At 49.9% G+C, this 21,084-nt stretch overlaps 1 protein-coding gene across 4 annotated transcripts in view; it reads left to right on the top strand.

Annotated features, from left to right (window-relative positions):
- Positions 1-20,333, top strand: part of klc3 (kinesin light chain 3) — a 98,397-nt gene extending 78,064 nt beyond the window's left edge. Inside the window, exons 11-16 of one of the 4 annotated variants that reach the window (XM_078241743.1) lie at positions 3,920-3,987; positions 6,842-6,947; positions 9,552-9,686; positions 15,341-15,471; positions 17,671-17,737; positions 19,269-20,332. In XM_078241743.1, the coding sequence (XP_078097869.1) occupies positions 3,920-3,987; positions 6,842-6,947; positions 9,552-9,686; positions 15,341-15,471; positions 17,671-17,737; positions 19,269-19,358 (597 nt within the window). In that variant the 3' untranslated portion in view covers positions 19,359-20,332. Of the gene's footprint in view, positions 1-3,919; positions 3,988-6,841; positions 6,948-9,551; positions 9,687-15,340; positions 15,472-17,670; positions 17,738-19,268 lie in introns of all 4 variants that reach the window. The other 3 variants (XM_078241745.1, XM_078241746.1, XM_078241747.1) reach the window with 3 other exon arrangements.
- The last annotated feature ends 751 nt before the right edge of the window (positions 20,334-21,084 follow it).

Genomic DNA, 21,084 nt, shown 5'->3' on the forward strand with positions numbered 1-21,084 from the left:
CTTGGGGCTGGTACATCTGATTTTTCAGAACCTGAAGTGCTTGTTGCAATAAGTGGTCCCTGGCGGTGCAGGTTCTAGTCAGCCCTGCTCCCCATTGAAAAGTCAGCTAGCAGGTGCAGTATTCAGCCACTTTGATATCAACTGCCCTCTTAGAATCCCCACGGTGCAGGAAGAGGCCATTCGGCCCATCGTGTCTGCACCGACTCTCCGAAAGAGCATCTCACCCAGGCACACCCCTTATCCCTGTAACTCCGTGCATTTACCATAGCCAATCCCCCTAACACTGCATATCTTTGGACACTATGGGGCAATTTAGCATGGCCTATCCACCTAACCTACACATCTTTGGACACTAAGGGGCAATTTAGCATGGCCAATCCATCTGACCTGCAGTTCTTTGGATACTAATGGACAATTTAGCCTGGCCAATCCACCTAATCTGCACATCTTTGGACACTAAGGGGCAATTTAGCACGGCCAATCCATCTGACCTGCAGTTCTTTGGATACGAATGGGCAATTTAGCCTGGCCAATCCACCTAACCTACACATCTTTGGACGTTCCGGGGCAATTTGGCAGGGCCAATCCACCTAACTTGCACATCTTTGGACACTTTTGGGTAATTTAGCATGGCCAATCCACCTAACCCACACATCTTTGGACACTAAGGGGCAATTTGGCAGGGCCAATCCACCTAACCTGCACATCTTTGGACACTTTTGGGTAATTTAGCATGGCCAATCCACCTAACCTACACATCTTTGGACACTAAGGGCAATTTAGCATGGTCAATCCACCTAACCTACACATCTTTGGACACTAAGGTGCAATTTACTCTGGCTAATCCCCCTAACCTACACATCTTTGGACACTAAGAGGCAATTTGGCACGGCCAATTCCCATAACCTGCACATCTTTTGAGCGTGGAAGGAAACTGGAGCACCCGGAGGAAACCCTTCTGATTCTTGGATATGGGAGTAGGAGAAGTAGGCTGTTTTTATTTTTATGGAGACAGCAACTGAAGGGTTGCGGCCCACCATTCAGGTTGAAGAATGGGGCAGCAAGTGAGGTAACAAGTCAACTTGTATTGGAGGCAGTTCAGAGATGATTCTCCAGGCAGATTCCTGGAATAAAGGTGTCTTCTGATGAGGTTGGCCTCACACTCATTGGAATTAAGAAGAATGGGACGCGATCTTATTGAAACATATAAGATCCTGAGAGGATGTTTCCTCTCGTGGGAGTTAGGGGACATCAATTAATGACAAGGGACCCCCTATTTAAGATGGATATGAGGCGGAATTTCTTTTCTCAGAGGTTCATTAGTATTTGGAATTCTTTTCCCCAGTGCAGTGGGGGGCTGGATCTATTCAAGGTTGAGTTAGACAGATTTTTGGTCGACCAGGGAGTCGAGGGTTATGGGGCACAGGCAGGAAAATGGAATTAAGTCCACCATCAGATCAGCCACGATCTTATCGAATGACGGAAGTCTTGATGGACTGAATGCCCCACTCCAGCTCCTGTTTGTTATAATCTTCAACCATTTAGAGGTGGGAGAGAAGACTCAGAATTGGAGGGATATCCGATTTCGGGGTCCAGTGACAGTCGGAAGATGGGATATATCATGAATGGGAGCAGGCAGATGGGGAACGTTTAGATACGAGGAACAACATATTTGAGCGGATTGTTCTCTGCTGAAGGCAGAGAGCAAGTGGGGACCGCCTCCTGATTTTCCTCAAGGTCTGGAGATGCAATCCTTTACATTCAAGTACAGGCAGAGGGAATCCACAGAGTAAATTCCAATCGATTTCTCAGATTATTCTGACCCTTCCTGTCAGGAGCGAACTGCATTCCCCAGAAACATTCTGATCCCCAGACGTCATCAAATTCCTCATCTCCGTTCGACCCTTCCAACCTGACAGAGTACAAGAGGCTCATTCTAACCACTGACTCCTCACATTTTGGGACCATGTCTCTGACATCGAGGCTCACATTGAAAAACCTTGCGATGATATTTAATCATGGTGTGTGCTTTGAATCATAGAGTGCTACAGTGCAGAAGGAGGCCATTCGGCCCATCGAGTCTGCACCGACCACAATTCCACCCAGGCCCTATCCCCGTAACCCCATGCATTTACCCCAACCAGTCCCCCTGACACTAAGGGGCAATTTAGCACGGCCAATCCACCTAACCTGCACATCTTTGGACCGTGGGAGGAAACTGGAGCACCCGGAGGAAACCCACACAGACATGGGGAGAATGTGCAAACTCCACACAGACAGTGACCCAAGCTGGGAATCGAACCCGGGTCCCTGGCGTTGTGAGGCAGCAGTGCCAACCACTGTGCCTCCATGCCGCCCATTGCTGTGGGGCGTTTTGTTGGACGTGCTATTTTATTCTGGCACATGCCTTATTTGCTGAAAAAGGATGTGAATGGGGTTGACATGAATAGGAGGAGGCCACTCAGGCCTTTGAACCTTTACCACCATTCAGTTAGATCATGGCTGATCGATATCCCAATGCCATTGGGTTCTGCATCTCTTCATACCCATCCCGAATGATTTCAGTTTTGACATTTCCCATTAACCTCCAGCCTCAAAGGTTTTTTTAAAGGAGAGAGTTCCAAATTCCCACAAGCCTTTTGTGTGAAGAAGTGCTTCCTGGCTGTAAGGTTCTTCCTGATTCCCAGTTGCAGAGCTGGTGCAGACACAATGGGCCGAATGGCCTCCTGCGCAGTAAACAATTCTGCGATTCCCCCACCAGTTTCTCCCTATCTTTCCGATCAGATCCTTTGATCATCTCAAACACCTCAATTAGATCACGTTCATGCCTACTGAGAGAGTGTTGAATAGAGAGCGTTTTGATTCCCTGATAAGCCTGTGCAGTTTGCTATCAATTTATCTTATCTCTTTTCCCATTGCTTAATGGATAGTGAATTACACTGAAATGATTAACTTGTAGCACAGGTAGACAGGGCAACAGTTTTGTTTGACCATCTATCCAAATAGTCAGTCACAAGATAAACATAGGCTAGGGTTTAACTCCATTGGCGCTGTTTCTGAAGGTATAGGACCTTTGTCAGAGTGAATGGGAGGGAGCCTGTACCCTGGGTTACATCTGATAGTATTAAGAAAGATTGAGGGTGCCTCTAGTTGTTTGAGATACCTACCTATCTAGCAAGTACCTCAAATATTTGCGAGTTCTCTTCTGTTTGTGCCCCAGCTCCCTGCCGCCTTCTCAGTTTGCTTTCAATCTCCATTTTTATGGAATCCTACAGCGCAGAAGGGAAGCCATTCGACCCATTGAGTCTGCACCGACCACAATCCCACCCAGGCCCTATCCCCACAAATACTAACTCCATGCATTTACCCGAGCTAGTCCCCCTGACACTAAGGGGCAATTTAGCATGGCCAATCCACCTAACCCACACATCTATGGACTGTGGAGGGAAACCGGAGGCACCCGGAGGAAACCCACGCAGACACGGGGAGAACGTGCAGAGACAGTGACCCAAGCCGGGAATCGAACCCGGGTCCCTGGCGCTGTGAGGCAGCAGTGCTAACCCACTGTGCCACCCTGGTGTTTGCTCACATGTTGCATGATCGATTGCTCAAGAAAGGCTGAGAGAGGATTCACAGGAACTGGAAGAGGCCATTCAGCCCCTCTAACCCGCGCTGCCATTCAGTTAGATCATGCCCGATCTGTATCTCAGCAATTTTTGAGTTCTTTCTCCTTTTGTCTGTTCCACATTGTTTTCTCTCTCTCTGTTCCTCACTCTAGCTCGCACATTCTCTTGCTCTCGTTTTCTCTCTTTCTCTCCTCCCTCTCGCTCTCTCTCCCTTCCTTTCCTGCTGCGAGGGTGAATGAACAGCTGGGACCCTCTGAAGAGGATTTTTTCCCCCCTCTTTTTCTGACATTTAGGGCAGACTGATCCCTGCAGACAGCTACTGGGAGCCCATCGAGCCTTCAATCTACTGCACAGCCTGCAGGTAGGTACCCGTACGACCGTTTCGCGTCCCGTACCGAGCCGCTTTGCTCTCGAGCAAGAACTTTGAACCCTGCTGCTTATCAGTAACGAAAAATGTGACTCAAACAATGGATTCAGTCAAGGGGGTGGAAAGGTGCAATGAAAATCCAGGTTGCAGCTCAACTCCCCCCCCCCCCCCCCCCCCCCCGCCAAAAGTATTCAGTCTCTGAAACTGCATGCCAATCTGATGCCACAAAACTGCGCTGCTCTTGCACAGAATTCTCAAGCCAAGAAGCGGAGAGGGGTAGTGGGGAAGACCCAATGCCACAGTAGTTTTACAATGGTTATCTTGTACCGGTGACCGGGTTCACTTCAGGTCAGGGAATGCACTGGAGTCAAAGAGGTTTACAGCATGGAAACAGGCCCTTCAGCCAACTTGTCCACGCCGCCCTTTTTTTTTAAACCCCGAAGCTATTTGGCTCATATCCCTCTATACCCATCTTACCCATGTAACTGTCTAAAAGCTTTTTAAAAGACAAAATTATATAAAGTTTAAAGTTTATTTATTAGTGTCAGAAGTTGGCTTGCATTAACGCTGCAATGAAGTTGCTGTGAAAATCCCCTAGCCGCCACACTCCGGCGCCTGTTCAGGTAACACTGAGGGAGAATTTAGCACGGCCAATGCACCCTAACCAGCACGTCTTTTGGACTGTGGGAGGAAACCGGAGCACCCGGAGGAAACCCACGCAGAGAGAACGTGCAGACTCCACATGGACAGTGACCCAAGCCGGGAATCGAACCCGGGTCCCTGGCGCTGCAAGGCAGCAGTGTTAACCCATTGCGCCACCGTGCCGCTCAGAATGCCAAATGCAATGTGGAAAGCATCCAACCCTACCTCTGACAGTTTGCATCTATTGTTCATGTCCCCATTGCAGAGAGATTCACCAGAATGGTGCTCGGAGTGTAATGTTATAAATGTATCCAAGAACTTAAGACACTAGTACTGTATCCAGCGGAACGGAGGAAGTTTAGGGGAGATTTATTACGTTTTTTATATATTATGATGCTGACCACGGAAGGACTGCTTCCTCTGGTTGTGAACTGTTCGGCAAAATTTAGTTTTGTCAAGACATTTTGTTGCGATGTTTTGGAGCCAGAAGCTCCGGGTTTGAGCCCCACGCTGGATCTCAATGGCCAAGGGAGCTTCCATCGTAAAGCAACCAAATAGGTTGAATAAAAGCCTGCAATATCCTTCCGACTTGCACCAATGGCTGGCGGTAAGAGCAGGAGAGACTCCTGGTCAGCCGTGTGACAGAAAGAAAGTTGGAACCTCGAACGTCACTAGTAATAGCTCCAGGTTACACCATGCGTGTAAAAGTTCATGTTGCCCCGGCAGCTCGAATTCCTTGGTGGGAGGAGGTGGGTTCAGTTGGCTGGATGGTCAGTGTTGGTGCCAACAGTGTGCGGTTCAAACCCTGTTCAGCTAGCGTTTTTTTATTATTCATTCGAGGGACATGGGTGTCGCTGGCTGGGCCAGCATTTATTAGAACATAGAACATAGAAAAACTAGAGCACAAACAGGCCCTTCGGCCCACAAGTTGCGCCGGTCATGTCCCTACCTACCTCGGCTTATATATAGGCTTACCTATAACCCTCAATCCTATTAAGTCCCATGTATTCATCCAGAAGTCTCTTAAAAGACCCTATCGAGTTTGCCTCCACCACCACTGACGGCAGCCGATTCCACTCACCCACCACCCTCTGAGTGAAAAACTTACCCCTGACATCTCCTCTGTACCTACTCCCCAGCACCTTAAACCTGTGTCCTCTCGTAGCAGCCATTTCAGCCCTGGGAAAAAGCCTCCGAGAATCCACCCGATCTATACCTCTCAACATCTTGTACAGCTCTATCAGGTCACCTCTCATCCTTCGTCTCTCCAAGGAGAAAAGACCGAGCTCCCTCAACCTATCCTCATAAGGCATGCCAACCAATCCAGGCAACATCCTTGTAAATCTCCTCTGCACCCTTTCAATCATTTCCACATCCCTCCTGTAATGAGGCGACCAGAACTGAGCACAGTACTCCAAGTGGGTTCTGACGAGGGTCTTATAAAGCTGCATCATTATCCCCGGACTCCGAAACTCAATCCCTCGATTGATGAAGGCCAGCACACCATACGCCTTCTTAACCACCTCCTCCACCTGCGACTGCCCATCCCCTAGTTGCCCGAGGGCAGTTGAGAGTCAACCACATTGTTATGGCTCTGGTGTCGCGTCTTTGGACTGTGGGAGGAAACCGGAGCACCCGGAGGAAACCCACGCAGACACGGGGAGAACGTGCAGACTCCGCGCAGACAGTGACCCGAGCCGGGAATCGAACCCGGGTCCCTGGAGCTGTAAAGCAGCAGTGCTAACCCACTGTGCCACCGTGCGGCCCCATAGATAAAGATAGATAAAGAAGCAGTCTCCACTGATGGTAATCGGGTAACCACAGATTGAAGATAATTAACAATAAAGCCAGGCTTTTTTTTAACGCAGAGAGTCACTGTGATGGGGAAGGGGCTGCCCGAAAGGGCGGTGGAAGTAGATTCAGTAGGAACTTCCAGGAGAGGAATCTGATGAATACTTGAAGAAAATTTCACGGGGCGGGGTGCAGGGTGGTTTGTGGGGGAACTGAACAGCTTTTTCAAAGAGACAGCGCAGGCACCGGGAGGGGGCACGAATGGACTCCCCGAGTGCCATTGGATTTGTGGCGTCTGCTCAGCTGTCGGGAAGCTCGGATCATCCGAATGGCAAGTGAAAATGTACACTAATGATGTTTTTGTTCTCTCAATCAGAAGCTGGATTTAAACATTGACAGAATCTGCCCTTTTCAGTGATACAGCAGGACTGCCGGACGGTGACCGAACCCCGCAGCTGCAAAAGGAAGGCAGCAAGATCGTCCCGATCCCCAGCAAAAGGTTCACCGGTTCCTTCCCGAAGGTGATGGCACCCCTGGGTAACGTGGCCCCTTCTGAGTCGCTGCAATGGCACGGTGGCACAGCGGTTAGCACTGCTGCCTCACAGCGCCAGGGTTTGATTCCCAGCTCGGGTCACTGTCTGTGTGGAGTCTGCACATTCTCCCCGTGTCTGTGTGGGTTTCCTCCGGGTGCTCCTGTTTCCTCCCACATTCTGAAAGACGTGCTGGTTAGGTACGTTAATCCGAATAGGCGCCGGAGTGTGACAACTATGGGAATTTTGCAGTAACTTCATTGCAGTGTTAATGTAGGCCTGACTTGTGACTAATAAATTAACTTTACTGATTGCTCAGGATGCAGAGAAGGATTACCAGACTGATTCCTGGGATGGCAGCACTGACATATGAGGAGAGATTGAGTCATAGAATCCCTACAGTGCAGAAGGAGGCCATTCAGCCCATCGGGTCTGCACCAACCACAATCCCACCCAGGCCCTATCCCTGTAACCCCACATATTTACCCTGCTAATCCCCCGACACTAAGGGGCAATTTAGCACAGCCAATCCACCTCATCCGCAAATTTTTGGACTGTGGGAGGAAACCGGAGCACCCGGAGGAAACCCACGCAGACACGGGGAGAACGTGCAAACTCCACACAGACAGTGACCCGAGTCGGTTAGGATTGTACTTGTTCAGAAGAACAAGGGGATTTCCTCACACAAACCTATAAAATTCTAACAGGACTAGACAGGGTAGATGCACAAAGGACGTTCCCGATGGTGGGGGTGTCCAGAACCAGGGGTCACGGTCTGAGGATACAGGGTACACCGTTTAGGACGGAGATGGGGAGAAATGGCTTCACCCGGACAGTGGTCAGCCTGTGGAATTGGCTACCACAAAAAGCATTGAAGCCAAAAACTGAATGTTTTCAAGAAGCAATTAGATATGGCACTTTTTCACACAGTGGGGGAGTGGAAATCTCCCCAGAATTGAAAAGCCAAAACTGGAATGATGGATTTCTAGTGGGTACGGTTAGTAAGGCTAAGGGGCGAAGGGGCTCAAAGGATATGGGGGAAAGGCGGGATCAGACTACTGAGTTGGAAGATCAGCCATGATCACAATGGGCACAGTAAGAAGTCTCACAACACCAGGTTAAAGTCCAACAGGTTTATTTGGAATCACGAGCTTTTGGAGCGCTGCTCCTTCATCAGGTGAGTGGAGAGTTGGATTCACAAACAGGGCACATATAGACAAAGGCACGATTGTCTATATAAGCCGTGTTTGTGAAACCTACCTCTCCACTCATCTGATGAAGGAGCAGCGCTCTGAAAGCTCGTGATTCCAAATAAACCTGTTGGACTTTTAACCTGGTGTTGTGAGACTACTCACTGTGTCCACCCCAGTCCAACGCTGGCATCCCCACATCATGATCATAATGAGTGGCAGAGCAGGCTTGGAGGGCCAAATAGCCTACTCCTGCTTCTATTTGCTATGTTCCCATTTTGTTGCTACTCTCTCCCTACCGCTCTGGCCCCGGACGTACTCCTAGTCCAGTGGGTGAGGACGCCCAGCTGGTGAAAGCTCCAATGGGGACGAGCACAGCCTTGCCTTCTTTTGAAATTAAAAGGATGGCTGGGTTTCCTGCCTTTCCCCTCATGTTTCAGCTGCCCAACCCACATAAGGAACAGCAGGAGGAGCCCATTCAGCCCTTTGAGCCTGTTCCCTTTTCAGTTAGATCGTGGCTTGGCCTGTAGTTCAGCTGCGCCTGCTCCCGCACTCCCTTTAATTGGGCGGCACGGTGGCACAGTGGTTAGCACTGCTGCCTCACAGTGCCAGGGACCCGGGTTCGATCCCGGCTCGGGTCACTGTCTGACATTCTCCCCGTGTCTGCGTGGGTTTCCTCCGGGTGCCCCGGTTTCCTCCCACACTCCAAAAGACGTGCTGGTTAGGGTGCATTGGCCATGCTAAATTCTCCCTCAGTGTACCCGACCAGGCGCCAGAGTGTGGCGACTGGGGGATTTTCACAGTAACTTCACTGCAGTGTTAACGTAAGCCTACCTGTGACACTAATAAATAAATTTTAACTTATCTCTGCGGGTTCTGGGATCTTGCTGTGCCAATGTTGGCTGCCCCGTTCGCTACATTGCAACAATGTCCACACTTCAAAAAGCACCTCATTGGCTGGAAAGCACTTTGAGATGTCCTGAGCTCATGAAAGGCGCTATAGAAATGCAAGTTTTCTTTTGATCTGAAGGAAGAGTGTGTGGCGACTGGGGGATTTTTAACAGAAACTTCATTGCAGTGTTAATGTAAGCCTACTTGTGACACAAATAAACTAATATCATAATAATCTAATTGGGAACGTGATTTCATTGGTTGTGCCCAGGCACATCGAGGCCAGTCTGGACACCCCGTCCTATCTATATTGAAATGGCGGGGGATCCATCTAATCCATTCAGTCCCCACTCCTCTGGCTTCACCTGTCGCAGGAACCCGTGAATACAAATGCATTCTGTTGTTGGAGAGTAATATCTGATTTGGAATCGGGAGAACAATAGGTGCACAAACTTATTGAATCTTCCAGATGTCAACAGCGCCCATTTACTGATCTGTATGCCTTCCTCTTCAGGCACTGGGCAGCGCACTCGACGCCCGTCCCTACTGGCGGCCCTACCCCTGTGACTACCTGGACGCCACCACTGTCTTATTTGCAAATGGGCCGGAGGGCTGCGAGGAAGTGAGTATGGCACTGGAATGGAATGGGGTGAGTACATCATAAGCTATTAGGAATTAGCTGCTTTCTCGAGTGATATTGCTGCATGTACTCCAGCAGCTCAGTGAATCCCTCGAGGGACTGTGGATGGGAGGCGCGGTGGGGAAACGAAATTTGACCGGTGACCGTTATTATCAATTCCCACCGCTGCAAACGCGGTAATATTTTCATTCCGAAACACAGGTGGGGGAGGGGGGGGGGGGGCGGCAGTGTCCCAGAGTGCAGGACCCCACCCAGGACGGGAAACCGGGAAAGTGCTGCAGGGTAAATCAGAGGGGTGGAGATTAGCCGATAGTAAAAGCCACTGCAATGAAGATAAAAGAGGAAAGCGGCTTTATTATTCATAAGGGAGACTATTCGGCTCATCAAATCTGTGCTGACCCACTGTGGAGCAATCCAATCAGCCCTGTCCCCTCCTCCATCCCCCCATCGCACCCCCCCCCCATCCCCCCATCGCACCCCACCCCCCCCCGACTACCACTCTATCCCCTTAGCCTTGCGGAATCATTTCCCTCAAACATCTACTCAATTTCTTTATGAAACCATTTGTTGTCTCCGCTGCGACTCTCCTCATAGATAATGAGTTCCATCTAGGTCATTGCCACCCGCTCCATGAAGAGAGTTCTTCCTCACATCTCCCACCCGCCCTCACCTCTTCACCCAAGATCTCACATCTGTCTCCCCTATACCTCTATACTTGCGAGGACATGGGGAAGATGTTTCCATTCGCAGGAGAGACTAGGAACCTCAGAGTAACGCCCCTTTGGAACCGAGATGAGAAGGAATGTCTTCAGCTAGTGGGTGGTGAATCTATGGATTTCATTGCCACAGAAGGCTGTGGAGGCCAGGTCATTGAATATATTTAAGACAGAAATAGATAGGTTCTTGATTGGAAAGGAAATCAAAGATTACGGGGAAAAGGCGGGAGAGTGCGGTTGAGAAATGTATCTGCCACGATCGAATAGTGGAGCAGACGCGATGGGCCGAATGGCTCAGTTTTGATCCTATATCTAATGGCATTTCTCAGCCTTGTCCAACGTGTCCTGATCCTGTACACCTCCATCAAATCCCCTCCAGTCTCCTTTGCTTCGAATGTTGGTGAACCTGTTGTTAGGGTACCGATCAAAAACCCCAAGGAATATTACACAGACAAGACCCATCAATTAGCTATTTTGGCATTAATATGGGGGAATAAGGTGTTTCATTCCAGGCACGATTCTACTGACAAACCAGGGAGCTTTTACCAAAACAAATTTCATTTAACAACACAGTTTAACTATAACAAATGAATTAGCTTAACCTTTAACAATTGAACAGTACTTAAACATGACAAGATACAATTCTTAATTGCTAACCTATCACTATTGGTTCCAATCAAGCAATACTTCTCTTATAGACTCAAACCCCTCTTTAAAATTAGTTAGCAAAACACAGGCATACTTGCTTTGACTTAGGTTAACAGGCCTGGAGCTTTCAGAAAACCTTTGAGGAGAGAGACAGAGAGGCGCCAGACAAAGAGATACTTCTTCAACCAGCTTCAGGCAGCAACTGTTCTTAGTTTAACGTGAAAATGAAATAGTTTTTTCTGACAAGCTTAACTCCTCCCACTAACCACATGACATTGTGCCTGTCCATCAACTTAATCAAAACTCACAGGACTCTGCACACCTAGTTTAAAATCCCAGGAGAACACAAGTAAACAAAAGGTCGATTAGAATCATAGGTTCCCTACAGCGCAGAAAGAAGCCATTCGACCCATCGAGTCTGCACCATGTCTCCAACAGAGCATCTTACCCAGGCCTATCTCCATAACCCCATGTATTTAACCCACTAATCCCGCTAACCTACATATTTTGGGACACTAAGGAGCAATTTAGCATGGTCAATCCACCTAACTTGCACATCCTTGGACACAAAAGGGCAACTTAGCATGACCAATCCACCTACCCTGCACATCCTTGGACACAAATGAGCAATTTAGCATGGGTAATCCCCCTAACCTACACATCTTTGGATACTAAGGGGCAATTTAGCATGGTCAGTCCATCTTTGGACTGTGGGAGGCAACCGGAGCACCCAGAGGAATCCCATGCAGACATGGGGAGAAAGTGCAAACTCCATTTATTTATTAGTCTCAAGTAAGGCTTACATTGACACTGCAATTAAGTTACTGTGAAATTCCCCTAGTCGCCACACTCCGGAGCATGTTCAGGTCAATGCACCCTAACCAGCACGCCTTTCAGACTGTGGGAGGAAACTGGAGCACCCGGAGGAAACCCACGCAGACACAGGGAGAACGTGCAGACTCTGCACAGGCAGTCACCCCAGAATTGACTCCGGGTCCCTGGCGTTGTGAGGCAGCAGTGCTAACCACTTTGCCACTCTGCCATCCCTACAAAGCATCCCTATCTAAAATTAGACATAATGCTGTATTCTCAGCACTTGAGCTGCATGTTTTCCCAGCCAAATCGACTCCTGTGACAAAACATTGCCTCTTAAGGCAGCCCCATCTTAAACAGAAAATATACCATCACACTGCTTCTATAGAAGGTGCAAAAGAGAGATTAGGAGCTGGAGGTAATAACAGTCCTGCCAGGGTACAGGCATGTGTTCCCTTGGTGTGCTGGACCAGAGGGCCCCTGGAGGAGCCTCCCCAGATACAGGGGCAAGAATGAATTCTGTTCCAACTTTGAGCTTTAAAGAGAATCGAAGGGAAAAGTATTGAGCGTAAAATCAAACCCTTTTGGTGCCAGTGTTAGCCACGGAAGGAATGGGTTTGTCAGGGGAAGGCCTGGGGTTTAATCTTCCAGCAAGTAAGGTGGAGAATGAGGTGCAGTGATTCAGTCATTGCGTTCCGAGAATTGGGGGTGCGATTTGAAGGACGTCGATGGTGTCTGGAGAGGAACCAGCTGTAAAGGAGTGGCTGGGGCTGGGTGATGAGCAGACCTCAGTGACTTAACTCTCTCCCGGTGCAGTGCTGAGGGAGTGCCGCACCGTCGAAGCCTGCTGGCTTTCAGATAATAATGTTCAATCCAGGGCCTGCCTGCTGCCCCCTTGTGTTGACGGAAGCGATGGCATGACACCGTTTCGAAGACCAGTAGGGGAGTTATCCCTGCTGATCTGGGCCAAAACCTGTCCCTCAGGGGAGCGGCACGGTGGCACAGTGGGTTAGCACTGCGGCCTCACAGCACCAGGGACCCGGGTTCGATTCCCGGCTTGGGTCACTGTCTGTGTGGAGTTTGCACATTCTCCCCGTGTCTGCGTGGGTTTCCTCCCACAGTCCAAAGATGTGCACATTAGGTGGATTGGCCGTGCTAAATTGTCCATAGTGTCCCGGGATGTGTAGGTTAGAGGGATTAGCAGGGTAAACATGTGAGGTTTCGGGGTTAGGGCCTGGGTGGGATTGTTGTCGGTGCAGACTCGATGGGCTGAATGGCCTCCTTCTGCACTGTAGGGATTCTATGAAACTTCTACGAAAATACTGAACAAAAAAAAGTTTCAGCGAACATTGTTTAAAGTAATTGATGTGATTGACCTTTAAACTCCAGGAGATTGGTACGATTCCACACTGACAATATAAGTTGGCACTGCATGCTAGCTGTTCATCGATCCCAGAGGTAGTTTTCACCCAAAGTGCAGGCACCCGTGATGATGGTTTGCAACCCCACGGCAATGCACAGGAAAACTGCACAGGGGCATTTCATAGGCAGCTAATCTACAACTGGCTCTCAACCCCACCGTTTGCTGCTTACCCACTCACCCCATTACATTGAGACTCGATCAGTTCCTGGGTCCGTAAATATACAATCCCTCCCCAGTCCAGCCCTAAATTGTCAAACGTTTCAAGGGTAGACAGGAAGTTAGATTCAAGGCCACAATCAGATCAGCCATGATTGTATCAAATGGTGGAACAGGCTTGAGGGTCCTAATTCTGTATCTAACCCCGTGCTGTACCTGTCCTGGGTGTGTTTGATGGGGGACAGTGTAGAGGGAGCTTTACTCGGTATCAAACCCCGTGCTGTACCTGTCCTGGGAGTGTTTGATGGGGACAGTGTAGAGGGAGCTTTACTGTGTATCTAACCCCGTGCTGTACCTGTCCTGGGAGTGTTTGATGGGGACAGTGTAGAAGGAGCTTTACTCTGTATCTAACCCCGTGCTGTACCTGTCCTGGGAGTGTTTGATGGGGCGCAGTGTAGAGGGAGTTTTACTCTGTATCTAACCGCGTGCTGTACCTGTCCTGGGAGTGTTTGATGGGGACAGTGTAGAGGGAGCTTTACTCTGTATCTAACCCCGTGTTATACCTGTCCTGGGAGTGTTTGATGGGGACAATGTAGAGGGAGCTTTACTGTGTATCTAACCCTGTGCTGTACCTGTCCTGGGAGTGTTTGATGAGGAGACAGTGTAGAGGAAGCTTTTCTGTGTATCTAACCCTATGCTGTACCTATCCTGAGAGTGTTTGATGAGGGGACAGTGTAGAGGGAGCCTTGCTGTGTATCTAACCCCATGCTGTACCTGTCCTGGGAGTGTTCGATGGGGACTGTGTAGAGGGAGCTTAACTCTGTATCTAACCCTGTGTAATACCTGTCCTGGGAGTTGTTTGATGGGGACAGTGCAGAGGGAGCTTAACTCTGTATCTAACTCTGTGCTGTACCTGTCCTGGGAGAGTTTGATGGAACGGTGTAGAGTGCGTTTTACCCTGGTCCTGATACTGATGAGGAGGGAAGTGGCAAAGCCAGACCCTGCGAGGCCGCATTCTCTTTGTTCACGCCTAGTAGTGGACAAATTGGCAAGCCGGTTGGAAGCGGAACCTCCCCATGCCTGCCAGGAGGTGGATGGGGGATGTGAAGATAGCTGCTTCTAACCCTAGCTGCACCTGACGTGTTTGTGTTTGATGAACACAATAATTCACTGATCAATTTTACTTTAAAATCTGTAATGGGTCCAATCATTTTCTTTAGCCACATTAACCCTCCCTTTCTCTGCTCTTTTTCAGTTTCCTCGATGCAGCGACCTTCCTGACACTAACACTTACCCACCACGTGAAGACTAAATAACATCTACCTCTTGTTCCTTCTCTGCTGTCTGATAACCTTGTTGCTGTGTTAAGGCAGAGGGCGAGGGAGGGTGTGCCAAGAACACTGTCTGTTTTGTTTTTATTTCCCTCTCTGAATATTAATCGTGACAAGAGTCTGCCAAGTGACTGAGCTGGGGTAAAGCAGATTCAAACTGCACCGGGCATGCGCAGGCTGTCAACAGCCTCGGATGCCGGTTGCAGTCAATAAACCCACTCATGCCAGGCGTTTGTGTTTGGAATGGGTGTATGCAGCGAGCAGCAGCTATTGAACCCTGTAAAGCGTCGCCTGCTGGCAAATAGTCAAGGATGTGTATCCAGGTTCAATCTACCTAAGAGCTAATCAAAGGCTTACCAGGGCAACACAGCCTTCTTTGAAGTGAAGCCTAAAACAATGCACGTGTTTATAGCTAAAATCATGTCTTTTCGAAGGGTTTACATGTATTCAGTCCCCCCACCCCCCAGCGCTTGTGTTTGAATTAACCCTTTCTACCAGCGTTGCTGCAGGTTGGTCTTGCGCGGATGAAGTACACTCGCAGCTTTAATTTTCTCCTTTTGAAATGCCCGCCCGCAGGACACGCTCGGGAGCCTGAAGCGCAGCGGGTCCTTCACCAAGCTCCGCGACTCCATCCGGAGAAGCAGCGAGAAGTTGGTCCGGAAGCTGAAAGGAGTGACGGCGCAGGATGCGCGGCCGAGGAACCCCGGGTACGGAACTCCTGACCGGCGGCTGGCCTTTATTTTCATTTTTATGGGACGTGGGCGTCGCTGGCTGGGCCCAGCGTTTATCCCCTAGCTTCCCTCCATCTCAGAGGGCATCTGAGAGTCAAAGGTGGCTCTGGAGTCACGTGTAGGCCAGACCGGGTAAGGACGGCAGATTTCCTTCCCTAAAGGGGGACATTATAGTGAACCAGATGGGTTTTTATGACAATTGACATGGGCGTCGCTGGCTGGGCCAGCATTTATTGCCCATCCCTAGTTGTCCTTGGACTGAGGGTCTCACTCGGCCATTTCAGAGGGCAGGTGAGATTCACCCACGTTGCTGTGGCTCTTGAGTCACATGTAGGCCAGACCGGGTAAGGATGGCAGATTTCCTTCCCTAAAGGGGACATTTTAGTGAACCAGATGGGTTTTTCCGACAATGGTTTCATGGTCGTCAGTAGATTCCTAATTCCAGATTTTTTTTAATTGAATTCACATCTCACCATCTGCTGTGGTGGGATTCGAGTCCTAGTCCCCAGAGCATTACCCCGGGGCTCTGGATTACTAGCCCAATGATAGGGCTATAGCCCAGGGCTATAGCCCAGGGCGGCACGGTAGCACAGTGGTTAGCACTGCTGCTTCACAGCTCCAGGGACCTGGGTTCGATTCCCGGCTCGGGTCACTGTCTGTGTGGAGTTTGCACATTCTCCTCGTGTCTGTGTGGGTTTCCTCCGGGTGCTCCGGTTTCCTCCCACAGTCCAAAGATGTGCAGGTTAGGTTGATTGGCCGTGATAAAATTGCCCCTTAGTGTCTTGAGATGGGTAGGTTAGAGGGATTAGCGGGTAAATATGTCGGGATATGGGGGTAGGGCCTGGGTGGGATTGTGGTCGGTGCAGACTTGATGGGCCGAATGGCCTCTTTCTACACTGTGGGGTTTCTATGATTCTATGATAATTCCACTGTGCCACAGCGGCCTTGCAATCTAACAGGCTTTAAAAATTCCATCTGTTGCCCCTTCGCCATTCCCGTCACCTCCTCCAGCCCCACAAGTCTCTGAGGACTCTGCCTGCCCCCATCTCCCCGCCCCGGTTCTGATCTCTTAGATTTTCCTCACTGCCTTATATTGGCAGCCCTGCCTTCAGCTGTCTGAGTCCGAAACTCTGGAATTCCCTTGATAAAACTCTCCACCTCCCTCCTCCTTGTAATCGGCTTTTTTAAACCTTAACCCTACTCCTGCCCTCCTGTATCCCTAAGCAAATGGAAATCTGTTTAAATTTTCAAGTTTATTTATTAGCCTCACAATTGGCTTACATTAACACTGCGATGAAGTTACTGTGAAAATCCCCTAGCCACCACACTCCGGCGCCTGTTCGGGTAACACTGAGGGCAATGCACCCTAACCAGCACGTCTTTTGGACTGTGGGAGGAAACCGGAGCACCCGGAGGAAACCCACGCAGACACGGGGAGAACGTGCAGACTCCGCACAGACAGTGACCCAAGCCGGGAATCGAACCCAGGTCCCTGGCGCTGTGAAGTAGCAGCGCTAACCACTGTGCCACTGTGCCGTACTAGTGTAAAGGGAGCTTTATTCGATCTAATCAATGCTGTGCCTACGCTGGGATTATTGGCGGTACATTCTAAGGTGCATATTTCAGTACAAGACCACATCAGGCTCTAAGATTACCCCCCTATCCTATTAGGAGCAACCCAAGGCTCCCAATAGGATAGTGCCAAGTTGCCAATGCACGACACGGTGGCACAATGGTTAGCTGACCCTCACAGCACCAGGGACCCGCGTTCGATTCCCGGCTTGGATGACTGTCTGTGCGGAGTCTGCACGTTCTCCCCGTGTCTGCGTGGGTTTCCTCCGGGTGCTCCCGTTTCCTCCCACAGTCCGAAAAACATGCTGGGTTAGGGTGCATTGGCCGTGCTAGAATTCTCCCTCCGTGTTACCCGAACAGGCGCCGGAGTGTGGCGACTGGGGGATTTTCACAGTAATTGCATTCCAGTGTCAATGCAGGCCTACTTGTGACGATAATAATTAATAAATAAAAAGGCTGGACATTTTGATCAGGGGAGATGAGTATCTAACTGGGTTGCTGGAGGTTGTGAGCGAGTTAGAAATCCTGTCAGCGACTCACCCCACTGGGGATGGTGCATGGTCCTACAGCAGGTTAAAAATGAAAGAAATGTTTGCCTTGCAGGATGAAGCGAGCAAATTCCCTGAACGTTTTGAACGTGAGCAGCAGGACAACTGGAGACACCTACCAGGTAAACTCTTACCCCGCTCTGTACCTACAAGACCAGATCTTTTAAACCAGTATTGATCCGTCCTCCAGCTTTTTACGATGGGGTTTATCAGTCCCATTAGTGCCACCTCTCTCTCACATTCACCACTGTGTATTAGTCCTGGCTCAGTAGATAGCTCCCACCCCCTGTTGCTCCGAATGTTGGGGCACCGGCTCCCCGCTCTCTGCTGCCGCCACAGTGCAGCACTGAGTGAGTGCCTCATTGTCGGAGATGCTGGGACTCGGGCGTCACAAAGTTACGCAGACCCAGTCGTGCCGAACACCCTTTATCGACACGGTGGCACAGTGGGTTAGCGCCGCTGCCTCACAGCGCCAGGGACCCGGGTTCTATTCCCGGCTTGGGTCACTGTCTGTCCGGAGTCTGCACGTTCTCCCCGTGTCTGCCTGGGTTTCCTCCGGGTGCTCCAGTTTCCTCTCACAGTCCGAAAGACGTGCTGGTTAGGTGCTAAATTCTCCCTCAGTGTAACCCGAACAGGCGCTGGAGTGTGTGGCGACTAGGGGATTTTCACAGTAACTCCATTGCAACTTAATGTAAGCCTACTTGTGACTAATAAATAAATAAACCTTAACTTTTTAACCCCAAAGTTTGTGGGTTCAAGTCCCACTCCAAGACTTGGACCATAAAATCTAGGAGCAGAATTCGGCCATTCGGCCCATCGAATCTGCTCCGCCATTCGATCATGGCTGATAAGTTTCTCAACCCCATTCTCCCGCTTTCTCCCCTTAACCTTTGATCCCCTTCCCAATCAAGAAACCATCTATCTCTGTCTTAAATACACTCAATGACCCGGCCTCCACAGCCTTCTCTGGCAGTGGATTCCATGGTAGAACAATCCATGCTGACACCACTGGTGCAGTACTGAGGGAGTGCTACACTGTCAGAGGTGCCGTCTTTTAAACCAAGGCCTTGTCTTCTCTCTCAGGTGGATGTAAAGTACTCTGCGACCAGTCAGGGAAGGGAGTTCTGTCCGCTGGTCTGCTCAATATTTATTCCTCAACCTCACCATAACAAGCCAGATTATCTGGTCATTTATGCCATTGCTGTTTGTGGGAGCTTGCTGTGCACAATCGGACTGTCGCGTTACATTACAACAATGACCACAAAGTCCTTCCTTGACTGGGAAGTGCTTTGGGACATCCAGGAGGTCATGAAAGGCGCTGTAGAAATGCAAGTCTTTCTTTTGTGAAAAATGCAGTGAGTTTTGGCGATGGGCACTTGACAAACTTGCCCTGCTCCTCGGAGGTGAGTGTGACCCTTCATGACTGAGGGGAGTTAATCATATCCTCTGGGTCCAAGAGTAGTCACAGGCCACTCTTCTGTTCTTGAACTAGCATATTCCCTAAGAGCCTGAGACATTTATATTTTGCAAGGCCAGTCACGGGTGAACCCAATGGGCCGAACGGCCTCCGTCTCTGACCTGATCCATGAGAGAGATTTCCAGGGCAGTATCTCGGCCTTCACTGTTCCCCTGTTTCTTTCTGTCCCGCTGCAGCAGCTGACCAGCAGCCTGACGGAATCCCGCGTTCTGAGCACCAGCCACACCCACCTGGCACGCCGCAGCTCTCTGACCGAGTCGGGCTAGGACACACTGGCATCGGGAGCATGTGAAGCTGCTCAGGACTCTACAGTGTACTCTGCAAACTCCCCGACAAATGGACCAATACGCACACATACGTGCATACATACACCAACACACATGTGCACACATACACCAACAGGCACCCACATACACCAAAGCATGCTCACACGTACACACATAGATATACCAACACACATGCACACACATACATAATCCAACAAGTACATATGCATACATACACCAATACACACATGCACACACTCACTCCTCCCACACACCTAGACATACACTAATACACACACTCGCACACAGACGGGGCTTCCAGTTGTTGCAAAGTCAGAGGTTAACAACTAGCATGGTATAAGGTGCAGCCAAATACTCTTCATTCATCTCCGAGGCGTGGCTGCAATGATTGTATGCACAACATAGTTATGCAGCATTTACATCATCGAGGCCATTCAGCCCCACCGCTCCGTGCCCGTCTTTATTCTCCACTCGAACCTCCTGCGAGTCTCCTCTTCATCCCATCCCCTCGACATATCCTTCCCCTTTCTCCCTCATGCATTTATCCAGCTTTGCCCTCAAATGCACCCCCATTAGATCGGGAACAGTCCACCCAATCTCATAACCTTTCTGGAATATATTCCGTGTTTTAACCCTCCTTGGGCAGCCTCTGCCCCTCCCAGCTTGCCGGGGTTAAAATTAGACCTCTCCGCCTCTCTGTACTCCAACTGGGCCAATTCACGACCGGTGCCGGATACGTCATCGATGAACAACAGGTTTCACAGTCATGCAAACAGGCCGTTTGTCCCAGAGGGTCTATGGGGCGGCACACTGGTTAGCACTGCTGCCTCACAGCGCCAGGGACCCGGGTTCGATTCCCGGCTTGGGTCACTGTCTGTGTGGAGTTTGCACGTTCTCCCCGTGTCTGCGTGGGTTTCCTCCGTAAGAAGTTTAACAACACCAGGTTAAAGTCCAACAGGTTTATTTGGCTTTTGCTACCAAATAAACCTGTTGGACTTTAACCTGGTGTTGTTAAACCTCTTACTGTGTTTACCCCAGTCCAACGCCGGCATCTCCACATCATGGGTTTCCTCCCACAGTCCAAAGGCGTGCTGGTTAGGTTCATCGACCATGCTGAATTCTCCCTCGGTGTACCCGAACAGGCGCCGGAGTGTGGCGACTAGGGGATTTTCACATTGACATCATTGCAGTGTGAATGTCAGCCTACTGGTGACACTAATAAATAAACCTAAACAGTGATTTCCTCTTTTGATTTGAAAGCTGGCCAGTTCTTGTAGCCCCCGCCCCCCCCATCAAATGTTCCGCATCAGGAGTTTGCAGCAACTTGCAACCTCCAGTGTCTAAAAGAGCAAAGTCTTTCACCAGATCCTTCACTGCACCTGAAATGTTAGCACGCCCCTTGTTTCTGTCATTTTTTTTTAAAGGTGGCATGCTACCTAAGTACAAACACGATGGGTCCAATGGCCTCCTCCTCTGCTGTGTGTGTGTGTGTGTCCCCCTCCCCCAGTGAAGCAGGTTTGCAGGAGACACTGCACTCGTCCGCCCACAGAGACGTCATTCAACTGCCTCTTGAATGATTTCCAGTTTTGTGTTTTTTGTCCCTATCCATTCCGCTGTTTCTTTTGCTGCACCGTTCTAATCCAATCCATGTGACAGAATCCAGTCGGCCTAAAAGGCAGCTCTCTCCCGGTGCGAGTGGTCAGAA

Source organism: Mustelus asterias, chromosome 24 (genome assembly GCF_964213995.1).
Source record: "Mustelus asterias chromosome 24, sMusAst1.hap1.1, whole genome shotgun sequence".
NCBI lineage: Eukaryota > Metazoa > Chordata > Chondrichthyes > Carcharhiniformes > Triakidae > Mustelus > Mustelus asterias.